We start from the raw sequence: 13,586 nt of genomic DNA, 5'->3' as shown, positions 1-13,586 counted from the left end.
TCGATTTTGACCGAACACTGCTTGTTTTTTGTTTTGGTTTTTTGATTTGGTTGTGTATTATTGTTTTTGGTTCTTCTCTTGTGCGGTTGCTGCTTGTGTTGCTGGATTTTTGCTTGATGTCTCTTGTTGTTCTTGACAGATTAGGTGGGGGAATTTATACCCCACCGCCAGAGGTTATTTCCGGCTAAAATGGGGATGGTGCAGTCTTGATTCTAGTGAGATCTTCGGTTAGTGGCTTGCATGGTCGATTTTTGGTGTTGGCTACTGAGAAACGGGGGAGATTTCCTCCTATCCACTCCTCGATTTTGTGCTTTTCGATTTTTGGTGCCAATAATCCCGACCGATTTCTGGATTTGACTAGCGCATGGCCTCCACACGCTCCCCCTGCGACGCCTTCCTTTGATACAAAACCCTAATATGTTTGGGTTGGGTCAGGCCCCCTAACCAGACCTGCTTTGCTGGGTCAGACTTGTATCGCTCGGTTGGTCCCCTTTGCTGGACTGGACTGGACCCTTTGGACATGAAAAAAATAAATATAATATATATAAGTATAATAATAATAATAATAATAATAATAATAATAAATAATAAATAATAAATAATAAATAATATAAATATAATATATAATATATAATGTAATGAAAATAAATAAATAACTATATAATATATAACTATATAATATATATTATGTTTTCAAAAATCGTTTAAAATATATATATATATATATACGTTTTCAAAACTATATTATATATGTTTCAAAAACATTTTCAAAACCATACATTTTCAAAAATGTTTTCAAAACCATATATTATACGTTTTCAAAAATGTTTTCAAAACTATATATTATATACGTTTTTTAAAAATGTTTTCAAAACCATACGTTTTCAAAAATATTTTCAAAACTATATATTATATCTATACTAAATAGGCTCCGAACGAAAATGAGTGAGAACAAGTCTCTATACTATAAAAAAGGATATTTTAATCTTTATACTTTTGAAAAGTGAATTTTTAATCCAAAATTTAAGTTATGTTAGTTAGCAATTTTAAAATTGAAGAAATTATTTTTTCTTAAAAAAAGAGAGTAATTTATATAATATATATTTTAAAAGTAAGTAAATAAGAACGACACGAAAATTCACAAAAAATATTTTTAAATAGTTATTTTTCTCAAGTTTAAAATTGAGAGAGACCGAAAATGTGTTTATATCAAAATAGTTAAGTCGATTAACAATAAATCTAACTTATACCAGAATGTTGACTTTCTAAACATACAGGGATTGAAATGTCCTTTTCATAATAGAAGGATTAAAAATGAACAAATTAAGTATACTGCATAAACTAAAATACTCTTTTTTGTCTTTTTTTTATAAAGAAAAATAAATAAATAAATAAATAAATAAGAAGCAATAAATATAAGATAGCTAGAAGAGCAGAAAGGAGATAAAACGGAAATGATATTCACATATGCATTTGCAATTTGCAAAATTTGCTTGAAACACCCCGATTTCTGTAATGTCATACAATAACCTTGGCAATCAAATTCAATCCAAAACGGGAGTGTTTATGAGAAACATTAAAAACGAAACAAGGCTTCAGCACTTCCTTACACATCCTTATTCTACTCTACCGACGACTCGGATGCCGAGTCATCAGTTGTCGAATTAGAAATTGTTTCCACTTGGCTGTTTTCACTATCTGATGTTGCAGATGGTCCCTCTTCAACAGGTTGTTTCAAGAACCAGTACATGATACTCGCAGTCAATGTGAGGATCATCTTTTGATTTACCTGAAATGATGTTCCCAGGCATGTTGGAAATTAAAGGAGAAGAAATGTATTTATTTGTAATGTCAAATTCCATTGATCATCTCATGACTACATTACGAGTGTTTGCTTTAGAAAAATAAAGAGGAAGAAGCTTGCATCGACGGGAAAAGATACCTCGGTTATGTCTTCGGGAAGCAAAAATATCGAGCATCCAAGCTTCCTCGCAATACTAATGATGTAGGTAGCATTCATCTTTTTCTGCTCATCTGCAATATTCAAAGTTGGAGGAAACATGAGAAATTATTAGCATAAAACCGTATGTTATGCAGGATGCACAAAGTTTAATTAGGTAAAATAAACGTAATTCATTGAACTAATCTGAAACTTTGAATAAACTAGCTTGCTGAAGTTTGACGACACCAACATGTCGAATAATGCATAACCTTCACACGTCGAAAAGGGATAAAAAAAAGCTAAACTCGAACATAAGAACTTTATCAAAGAATAATTGGAACATACCAGTCACTCCTTTAGTAACAAGACTACAATTTACAGATCTAGGCTGAACAGCACTTAGCAGCTCAAGAAAAAATATGCCATCTGACAAGCTCTTGTCCTGTAAAATGGAAATCAATGAGATATATAATATCCCAGGGCCGTTGCATTAAGTCCATTTAAAGTCATTCAAGCCTTGATCTTAAGCAATGCTATAGAAAGCATACCTTGAAACTATCCATGCGACTCTGCCTTCCTGAACCGCTTACTATTGTATTAGCCCACCTAAGAATATCAACATCAGTAATTTCTTTTCCATGTGAATGGAATCTTAGGTTCTTCAGGAGTTGAAGAATGTTGTATCTCATCAATTGCCACAAATAAGCTGAACAAAAAAACCAACATTGAATCTGTCAAGACAGGAGTAAACCAATTGGCAATGCATGTTCAAGTACGCCAAAAATGTATTCGAATTGCTTTCACAACAGCAATGAAAATCCAGATTATCATGGTAGATAACATACCCAATATTAGTTTTTTATTTCCTTGCACAATGTCATTTCCAGCAATATTAACCAGGGAAAATTTTATTTGTTTCCCTATTTTAACCACTTGGTTACAGTTTTCTACTTTCTTGAATGGCAACTTGATAGGAGGCCTGTTAGCAATCTTCCAATTAACAATTCCAGGTGACACCTTCTCAAGGGTCTCCAGAAGTATCCACCTGCAAAGGAACAAATTAGTCATTTCACATACAGGAGACTTTTTTTTTACAAGAAAGGGAGGCTCGTTAAATGGAGACTAATCTATTTGTAAACCATCATATGGTTTTAAATGGAATATTCATAGACATTTAAATCATGCAGAGCTATGTCTCACATAGTTTATTAAAATGTTTGAATTTCAAACAGAAACATAAATAACAGTACAATTTACCTATAGAATAGAGGATCTGATGTTTTTGCCATTTGCAAGCAAAACGAAAAAGATAAGCAATGCAGAAAGCAAAAGCACCCAAATCTATGAAGCCTAATTCCTTTCAAGAGCTCAGGATAAGACCCGTGAAAGAATTTAGTATGATTTATGTAATACTCACCCATTTCTGAGATCTTCAAAGACATTGTCGATGTAAGTTGAATTTCCAAGACTATTGATCCAAAAGCGAAATACTCTTTCTTCTCTAGAAACTTGGGCATCATCCGGTAGAGTTTCCAGAAAAGATATCTGGTTTGTTTCGGTTGAAAGGCCATTCCTGCAATTAACATATACCAATATTTAACTTTTATATCTTGAACTCATTACTAGTTAGACTTACCGAACAAAAACAGCATTAGCCATCAGTTTGTATTCTTCTGTATATGTAAAATATTCAAATGAGTTTTTGACAGTTCACATTCCTGTTAATTGATGCCACATAACAGAGTTGACATATTCTACCAGAACTACATGGAGGAAGAAGATGAATGCATACGCACGGAGAAAAAACTACCTTTATAAACTTGAGTAAAAGAAAGACATGTCAAGTGTCAAGTATCAAATCAAACCTCATCCATAATTGTTGTGACGTGTATGGCCATACCATATAATACAATATAATTGCTCTATAGTAGTTTTAATTGTAGGAATTATAGAGATGATTTGTTACCATTCCTATAGAGATATGGTTTGTTACCATTCCTATAGAGATATGATTTTGTAAATAGATTTCTACAATCCCTTATTTTAAGGGATCATATCCTAGGATTATTATTTTTCCTTTCTTAGAGTTTCCTACTTTAGAGAGATGTTTTGTATACAAATATGTAATCTGTCATATTGAAAAGAATAAGAAATTACAGAGAATTATTCTGATTTCTACATGGTATCAGCTTAGGTTACAGTTTCTTTCCAACTTAGATGATGTCCACAACTTCTTCTCCTACTCCGAAGATCACTTCAAATCCAGAAAATTTTTCTAGTTCTGCTGCTCAATCAGAAGGTAATTTGGTCATGAAAGAACCAGAAGGTAAACCTCATGCTATAGTTTTTTTCTCCTCCCAGTCGTCCCCTAATTGGACCCTCGATTCTGGTGCTACGGATCATATGACTGGTAATAAGGATTTGTTTTGCAATTTTTTTCCAAACTTTGGTAAAGCTGTCAAAACGGCTGATGGTTCTTTGTGTAAAATAGAAGGACATGACACTGTTATTCTCAATGACCAGATTGTACTTAAAAATGTCCTCTTCGTACCAAATCTGGCTTGCAATCTTGTTTCCGTTAGTAAACTTTCCACTGACTTGCCTGCTCTGCAATTTTTAATGATATTAATTGTACTTTGCAGGCACTGAACTCGAAGAAGATGATTGGTAAGGCCAGCTTGCAGAATGGTCTCTACATTCTTCCTGCCTCTATTAAAACCGAAATCTCGAAATCTTTCACTGCTTTAGAAAAAGTTGATAATGTTATGTTATGGCACTATCGTTTAGGTCATCCTAGTTTTCACTATCTTGCAAAAGTATTTCCTGCTCTATTCATTCATAAAAGGTCAAATTCTTTTTCTTGCAAAGTTTGCTCTCTTGCCAAACATACTAAATCAAATTATTCTCCTTCTACATATAAGCCTTCTCACCCTTTTGCTTTGATCCACAGTGATATTTGGGGTCCTTCTCAGGTGAAGAATGCTGATAATTGTAAGTGGTTTATCACTTTCATTGATGATCACAGTAGGATAACTTGGACTTATTTGCTAAAAGATAAATCTGAAACTGCAAGTGTTTTACCCAATTTTATAACATGGTTCTCGCTCAATTTGGGTCTAAAATTCAGCTCTTTAAATCTGATAATGGCAGTGAATTTTTGCTAAGTCTTTGGGTGCGTTTTTCAGGGAAAATGGCATAGTTCAGATTAGTTCTTGTGTTGACACCCCACAACAAAACAGTATTGCCGAAAGAAAAAATATACACCTCCTTGAAGTTACTCGTTCTCTTCTATTTACCACTAATGTTCCAAAATATTTGTGGGGGAAGCCTTATTAACTGCCACATATTTAATAAATCGAATGCCTAGTAAGGTTTTACAATTTCAAACACCTCAATCTATATTTTTGCAATACTTTCCCCATTTTAAACCTATCTCCTCCATTCTTCCACTTAAAATATTTGGTTGTACTGTTTTTATTCAAAACATTGCTCCTAATAAGTCCAAGTTAGATCCTAAATCATTAAAGTGTGTACTGGTTGGGTATTCTTCACTTAAGAAGGGTTATAAATGCTATCATCCTCATTCAAAACGATTTTTACCACTATGGATATAACATTATATGAGCAGGATCTCTATTTCACTCAGGCTGAAATTCAGGGGAGACATGGAAGGATTTTCAGCCACATCAGGTATCTACTCCTACTCTTCATTCTCAACCTTCAGAATTGCCACCAATTTTGTCCTTACCTACAGATTTGTCACCTGTAACTACTCCCATTGATCCACCGGTAGTACCTATCACTACTTCACCCATACCCACTTTAAATACCCTTCATGAAAATACACTTACTCCCATTCAAAATATTCCACAAACAACACCAATCAAACAACTTCGTTTCTATACAAGGAAAAGAAAACATATTCCTGAGGTTGTTTTGCAATTTGATGTTTGCTGAGAATTGGATTTGGGTCCAGCTGCCGAAATAAAAGAAGAAATCAGTAAGTCCACTTCCCTTACTCTAGATGACTTCCCTATTGCTATTAGAAAAGGGGTTAGACAGTGCACCAAGCATCCTATTGAAAAATTTGCTGGTTATAATTCATTGATGCCGTCTTTTCAAGCATTTACAGCAAACTTGGATAAAGAACAGGTTCCCACAAGCATAGCTGAAGCTCTAAAGGATTCAAAATGGAGAAGGGTTGTTGAAGAGAAAATTTGTGCACTGGAGAAAAATGCTACTTGGACTGTTACGGACCTTCCTCAAGGAAAAAAGGTTGTTGGTTGTAAATGGATCTTTACTGTAAGGTACAACTCAAATGGTAGCATCCAACGATACAAAGCGAGACTAGTGGCCATAGGATTTACACAAACATATGGGATAGATTTCACAGAAACTTTTGCACCTGTGGCGAAGCTGAATACTGTTCGAGTACTCCTAAGTTTGGCTGTAAATTGCGATTAGAAATTACACCAACTTGATGTAAAAAACGCTTTTCTTAATAGCAAGCTAGAAGAAGAAGTCTATATGAAGTTGCCACCTGGCTTAAAGTCTGTTGAAGGAAGTAACAAGGTGTGCAAGCTCAACAAGTCTCTATACGGGTTAAAACGATCACCCAGAGCTTGGTTCCAGAGGTTCACTAAAGTCATCCTAAAAAACGGCTACAAGCAATCCCTCGCCGATCACACTCTTTTCATCAAGGTAACTTCTACAAATAAGAAAGCTATCCTTATTGTGTACGTGGATGACATAATTCTTACCGGAGATGATGAAGAAGAGATTTGCAATTTGAAGAAGTTGTTAAATAAGGAATTCGAAACCAAGGACTTGGGAAAGCTAAGGTATTTCCTAGGAATGGAGGTGGCAAGGTCAAAAGAAGGACTTGTGATCAACCAAAGAAAATATGTACTTGATTTACTCAAAGAAACTGGTTTTCTTGGTTATAAGCCGATTGATACACCAATGGAGGCAAGCTTGAAATTTAACAAAGAAGATGTGTCATTGGTAGACAAAGAGAAATTTCAAAGATTAGTTGGGAAACTAATTTATTTATCCTTGACAAGGCCAGATATAGCATTTCCTGTAAATGTGATAAGTCAACACATGACTAATCCTACTGAAGAGCATATGGCAGCAGCAAATAGAATTCTCAAGTACTTGAAGAAAACTCCAGGACACGGTTTAATGTTTAAGAAGACACAAGACAGAACTGTTAAGATCTTTACAGATTCTAGTTGGGCCGGAGACCTTACTGAAAGGAGATCCACTAGTGGCTACTGCACCTTTGTTTGGGGAAACCTTACAACTTGGAGAAGTAAGAAACAATCTGTCGTTTCAAGAAATAGTGTTGAAGCTGAATTTAGAGCACTAGCATTGGGAATATGCGAAGGAATTTGGCTACTTAAACTACTGAAAGAACTTGTCACTAATCAAGAGGATCACTTTGAAGTTTTGTGTGATAATCAATCTGCTATTCAAATTGCCAAGAACCCAGTTCAACATGATCGGACAAAGCATGTTGAGATTGATGGGCATTTTATTGCTGATCAAGTTAACAAAAAAGACAACCACACTTTCATACATTCCTTCAGAAGAACAAGTTGCAGACATTCTTACTAAGGCTTTGTCAAAGCCTGTTTTCAATAAATTCCTATTCAAGCTGGGATTATACAACGTATATTCTCCAGCTTGAGGGGGAGTGTAGGAATTATAGAGATGATTTGTTACCATTCCTATAGAGATATGATTTGTTACCATTCCTATAGAGATATGATTTTGTAAATAGATTTCTACAATCTCTTATTTTAAGGGATCATATCCTAGGATTATTATTTTTCCTTTCTTAGAGTTTCTTACTTTAGAGAGATATTTTTTATATAAATATGCAATCTGTCATATTGAAAAAAATAAGAAATTACAGAGAATTACTCTGATTTCTACATTAATGAGTTTGAAATTTTATAGTCTAAAAATCCAAATTATTAAAAAGTTCCAAATCATAGAATTTGTGTTAGAAACAATGTCTTGGAAGAAAGTAATCTAGCTTTCCCATGCTGCCAAACTGAACATATAACATATGTGAAGGATGATAAAAGTTAACATAGAACCGTAAATATTAAAAGTACAAAATAAATTCACTTTATATTTAAATTAAGAATCACTGCCGGAAAAAGAAAAGGAGGCTACCAAGTCTCACCTGTGCTGGAAAATATGGGCAACAAAAGCAAGATTAAGATTTGGGGAACCATCCACAATATCCTTTGCAGTTAAGTATCTCTTACATCCCATCCTATCTGCATGTTCAAGAACAAACTTTGCTCTCTGAAATGGATCTTTGACAGCCAATGTAGAGGGATTACTATGCTCAGGTGCAAGAACAATTAGAAGATGCGCATAAGCCTCTGCATCCTGCGGATTGAATATTATATAATCAAAAGTGGAAAGAAATATTTCTTTTAAATAAAGTCCCTATATCTTATTGCAGCTTCCAAATAAACCCAAGTCACTTCTTTCATCTACTGTCGGCATAGACAAATTGAGAAAGCAAAAGAATTATATATGCTTAGAAATCTCATTTAATTTCACACTAGATTTCTATATGGTGATTTTAAGACGTTTGAACTTTGTCCTTATGTTAGATACTAACTAAAAAAACAGAATGGCTTATTGCAACATATGAGGATGCTAAACAGTAAACATGCATAAGAGAATATATTTGATGGAAAATTTAATGTGCTAAAATGAATTTCTTCCTTACCTTTACATCAGTAGAGAAATTTGACACTATTTTCTTGTATGGGGATTTCTTCAATTGAAAATTCATCCACCTCAATAAGATCTTCTCTGGTGGTAAACTCATCAACTCTTCCACATCCTGTTGGTTTAGGAACAGAAATATTATCAAAGATGCCCAGAAAAAGTATCAAAGTTCTGTCTGGTTTGTTAAAATTTAAAAGGGGGTGTAAATGAAATGCAAATTTCTAGTGGGCATATTAACCATAATTCATCACAAAAGATCAGATAGTTTAGCTTCCTAAAAATTGAACTTTTTCTTAAAATGTTACACAAACCAACCTTACTGTCACCAACAAGCTCCACCAACTGAGGTGTTTTCTTCAAGTTGAGGTCTGCCAATAGTTGAATCTAAAGTAGCATGACCATTAGCAAGATTAGCCAATGCTATTCATAAGTAGTAAGGTTGCATAACTAATTATTTGATAGATCCAATTACCTTGATAATTTGAGAAATCAATCCAAGCACAAGATGCCTCTGTAAAAGGAGCCAGATATGACATTATTGCCAATAATCACTTGCAAAATCCAAACTTTAAGTAATTACACTCATAAATGATTCATTTTAGTATTTAAAAAACCCATATTAAAATTATTTCAATCCACATCCAAAAATGAGCTATAAGAACATAAATTCCGCCCACTGGAGAATGAGTTCGGAACTAGGGAATTAGATGAAATCCTCTACCTAGTCCAAGCCAAGTATGATAAGCAGTGAGCATCCCAACTGCCATTATCATATGGAAAAGCAGTTTATAAGCACAAGAACAGCTTTTAAGATGACCACATTGTGTAAAGCTGTGGACTTTGCTAATACAACAAGAGCAATGAAGCATGCTTTAAAATAAACTGCTTATATCCAAAAGTCATTCTTAAACTTAAGTGGTAACCAACCATCAAATAAACTATATTTCAATAACGGAACAACCAACATTATAGTATATTCATACCCTTCCTTCAATGAAATCTTGTGTCCCTATATTGACTACAGTGCAGCCAATAGCCTTGGCGGAGTTGAGACATAGCGTGTGGTTTTCATTTCTTTCCCATGGATTGAGCAATCTCTTAGTATTAATAGCCCTTTCATCAATCGTACCCGGAACTGCTACATTTATAAGCTTGCTACATTTGTTTTGCATAAAGCTTCAAATTTTTTGAATCACGGAAGCACAAATTCAACAGCTTAAAAATTTATAAGAATCATTTACCAAAGAAGAACGCCATCTTTAACAATCTCAAAGAGATCATTGGAGGAAGGATCAATGGGTAAATATTTGCTTAAGAACCCATCTTGAGCAAGATAATTATTGATATGCGCAACGTAGGATGTCTTTTCAGATTCGCTAATGGTGTGAAGCAGAGTAGTTGTAGCTGCCTTCAGGAATGCTGACGAGTTCTTTGCAGGACTTCCTGTTCTTGAACTTGCATGCGCATGAAGTTTCAAATAAACCTATTCACGAAATCAAAATTCCAAATAGTTCAAAATAATATATATCTAATTTAAGTGGATCATTTGCTTTTCTCCTCCAAGCCTTAGTTAATCTTCAATGATCTTAAAAAGTTGCTTCTTTTATGTTCGGATCAACAAAATATTCTATACGTGTAAACAGAAATTAGATTAAAAGAAAAGAATGATTTAATGCTACTTTCTTGGATAATAAAAGAAAACCAGAAAAGAGAAAATAATTTTTTTCTGAAAAGTTAATTTGAAATATTGCTAATGCTACCATAAAAAAACAGAGCAATCCAAATTCATTTTTTTAAGTCTTATTGGGGGGGGGGGAAACGGATTGAAATTCAAAGTAAAGAAACATCAAGTGACCTTCAAAAAGAACTCGAAATCGACTTCATCGTTCGACTCAGGATACAAATCAGCAATAAATCCAGCTCGTTCTTGTTCACTCAGATTCTCTCCCACAACTTTCAACCTCGACATTCTCGATGCTAAATCTCCCACCGTTAGCTTCCCGCTCTCTCTTCTCATACTCATAAACTGCAAAAACAAAACAAACAAAAAATGTTAGTAGTTACGATCAAAAACAGATTCGTAACGTAAAAGAAGAAAATCGAATGATTTATCAACTTACTTGAGTCTTTAAACTCCGAAGCTCGACTTGAGTAAACTGATTTTGCAGCAATGGATCTGAGACCAAAATGCCGACGTAACCAGCCATTGGATCAAAATCTAATAACTGGTTGATTAATTGTGTTCAAAGAGTTGTCCTTGGATTGTTATTATCTTTCTGTATTTTCAGGATTTGAACTGTGGGAATGGGACGGAATTGCAGCTGTCAAGAGTTCAAAGTTGGTTTCTTGAGAATTCAAATTATGACCATTTTTGTCCTCTCCTTTTTTTCCTTTTTTTTTATTTTTGAACAAATGAGTGGTGAGTGTGGGCCTTTTCCCTATGGGGCCCTTTTAGCTTCAACTCTGCAATATGGCTTTTGAGAATCCAATTTTATTACCCAAGTTCTGTTTTGAAAAAGTACATTACAATTTGTTAAATAATTTATTAAAAATAATTATATTAGTAATTCAATTAAAAGTTGAAATAACTTTAGCACAAACCAATTGATTAAGGAACTCATTATTATCTCTAGAAGTCATGGGTTTGAATACCAATAGGATTATGAGGGTTAATAGTCAATTGGTTGAAAGTCTTTAAACATATATTACCTTGTATTTACTCTATATGTATAAAAAAATAAAATAACTTTAAATGAAATTTATATATTATTAAACTCAAACTTAAAATCATTAAAGATATTTAATATTGTTATTTCTACGTACAACTACAAAGTAACCAACTAAAATCATTGATTTTTAAATTTAATTTTCAGTTTGAAGTGTCGGAGTGCTCATTGCTTACCTTTTTTCCCCATATGATTTACACAGTAGTGACCAGTTGATGTATGTACGTTACATTTGGTTGATATTTTTATATTTTTTATTTTATTTCAACATTATAAGTATGTATGATTATAGAATTCAGATTTAACATATTCTGATTTGAATTTATAATACCGACTTTTTCTTTAAAACTTATTTAGGCGGGTGGACTAAATTTTGGGAGAATGATAATCAAGTTTGGATTGAGATAAGTTGAATTTTAGAAGAGTGATAATCGAGTTTGGATCAAAAGATGATTTAGGGTAAAAATATCCCATCTATAGAGTTAGTTTTTCTTCTAAAATTGAGTTCAAGTGAGGGTGTGGAATTTAAAAGAGTAATAATCAAATTCAGATTAAAGTATGGTTTAAGATAAAAATATTTTACTCGACTAGACCTATAACATTTGACTATATTTTTTTTAATTTTAATTCTTTATTTTTTTTCTTTTTGCTCTCTCTCTCTCTCCTCCCACAAATCATCTCATCTCTCTCTATTCTCAAATTCTAAAAATCCTAAAATTATCATCAGTCATCATCAAGGGTGTATGCACTAAGCCTCAAGAACAATTGCGTACTCATTATTTTGAAAAAATATCTTGAATTTAATTTATCATATTAGGGAGAGGAGAGGGGAGAAATGAGAAATTTGCATATCTATTTCTTAAAAAAAAAGAGAACTAAAATTTTGGACACATGTTTTTTAATTTATAGGTCTGCCACTAGTCGTTGCACCTGTGTTATCGTCAATTTCAGTTGAACTTTAAAATTTTTCAACAACCCATTTCAAGCCTCCTAATTCTTTTTGGCATAATGACAAAAAATACCTCTAACATTTGTCTAAATATTCAATTTGACTCCTATTCTTTTTTGAAGCATTTTGGGTCTCAATATTTTAGTTTTGGGTAAAAAGGTTCCTATATTTTGACTAAATAGTCACTTTAATCTTTATTCTTTTTTTAGAGTATTTTCCCCAATGTTTCATTTTAGGGTAAAAATGTATTTGTTTTAGGGTTAAAATACTAAAAATAATAGGAGTCAAAGTGACTATTTAACCAAACATTAAAAGTTTTTTTGTCATTATGTCTTTCCCTTTTTCTAACTCTTTTTTTTATCTTGTTTGTAGTTTATATATATATATATATATAGTGTTAACTTTTGATATGATGATTTAGAGTTTTGAAGTGATATCGAGTTGGATATGATAAGGGCGAACTTTTACCTTTTAAGTATTGGGTCAGGTTTAGGATTAGTAAAACTCCTCTAAAATCGAATAGGAGGTCAAATTAAGATACATAATTCTCAAAACATGACAACCAAAATATGACCTCACTCAATCTATGTTCACACTTAATCATATGTTAATTAAAAAGAAATTATTTTAAAAAAAAATAATTTAATCAATTTTTTAATCTATCATATTTTTTTATTCAATATCATTATTTTCCAGACTTCTTAACTTAGAATATATTGAGTGTTTAGACATGTTTATCTCATATCTTTTTATATATTACATTGATAATAAAATTAATCAAACTAAACCGGAAACTCAATCAATAAAATTGATTAAAGTTTCTAAAAGCATTAAAGTTAATCGAAATAATGATTAAGTATTATATTTAATAATTCTAAAACCACATAATCATATAATAGAAATGACATGAGAGGAGGGAAAAGATAAATGAAGTATCATTCTTGTTTTTTTTTTTCAAGGAAGATGATATTAATGATGTTGGATCATTTATATATTTATTCCAATGTAATTAAATATTTGATTGCTTGATCAAATTGCTCGCCTTTGTTTCTTATCTTTTATGTCATGGTCCTAGATTTACTAGAAGCACCTACTTCCTTTCTTTAGAGTTCTCTTTCCTCTTTTCTCTAGGTAATACTAAGATTAGATTTAGAATGTGTAAAAAGAAAAAAAATAATTTTCAGCATCATATTTATTATGAGGAGATTTT

The 13,586-nt window shown here is 32.6% G+C and overlaps 1 protein-coding gene across 1 annotated transcript; it reads right to left on the bottom strand.

Annotated features, from left to right (window-relative positions):
* Positions 1 to 1,444: 1,444 nt before the first annotated feature.
* LOC120185158 (fimbrin-2-like) lies at positions 1,445 to 11,012 on the bottom strand. Its single transcript, XM_039189450.1, has 14 exons — positions 10,822 to 11,012; positions 10,557 to 10,727; positions 9,943 to 10,184; positions 9,685 to 9,856; positions 9,174 to 9,212; positions 9,017 to 9,085; positions 8,700 to 8,816; positions 8,139 to 8,350; positions 3,360 to 3,515; positions 2,788 to 2,987; positions 2,491 to 2,648; positions 2,288 to 2,384; positions 1,943 to 2,034; positions 1,445 to 1,789 (listed from the first exon to the last, which is right to left on the bottom strand). The coding sequence occupies exons 1-14, from the start codon at positions 10,906 to 10,908 to the stop codon at positions 1,622 to 1,624; spliced, it is 1,980 nt and encodes a 659-aa protein (XP_039045381.1). The 5' UTR covers positions 10,909 to 11,012; the 3' UTR covers positions 1,445 to 1,621.
* Between the last annotated feature and the right edge of the window lie 2,574 nt (positions 11,013 to 13,586).

Source organism: Hibiscus syriacus, unplaced genomic scaffold (genome assembly GCF_006381635.1).
Source record: "Hibiscus syriacus cultivar Baekdansim isolate YM2019G1 unplaced genomic scaffold, ASM638163v2 tig00112989_pilon, whole genome shotgun sequence".
Taxonomy (NCBI): Eukaryota; Viridiplantae; Streptophyta; class Magnoliopsida; order Malvales; family Malvaceae; genus Hibiscus; species Hibiscus syriacus.
Note: the sequence above shows the minus strand (reverse complement) of the source record. Positions and strands in the feature narration are given on the sequence as shown.

What these genes read in the sequence shown, in the direction of transcription:
- LOC120185158 (XM_039189450.1), bottom strand. Translation starts at nt 10,908, where the DNA reads ATGGCTGGTTACGTCGGCATTTTGGTCTCAGATCCATTGCTGCAAAAT. An exon ending in TTCGGAGTTTAAAGACTCAA is followed by an intron (nt 10,728 to 10,821) that starts GTAAGTTGATAA and finishes TTGTTTTTGCAG; the next exon opens with TTTATGAGTATGAGAAGAGA. An exon ending in AGCTTGTTGGTGACAGTAAG is followed by an intron (nt 8,817 to 9,016) that starts GTTGGTTTGTGT and finishes CTAAACCAACAG; the next exon opens with GATGTGGAAGAGTTGATGAG.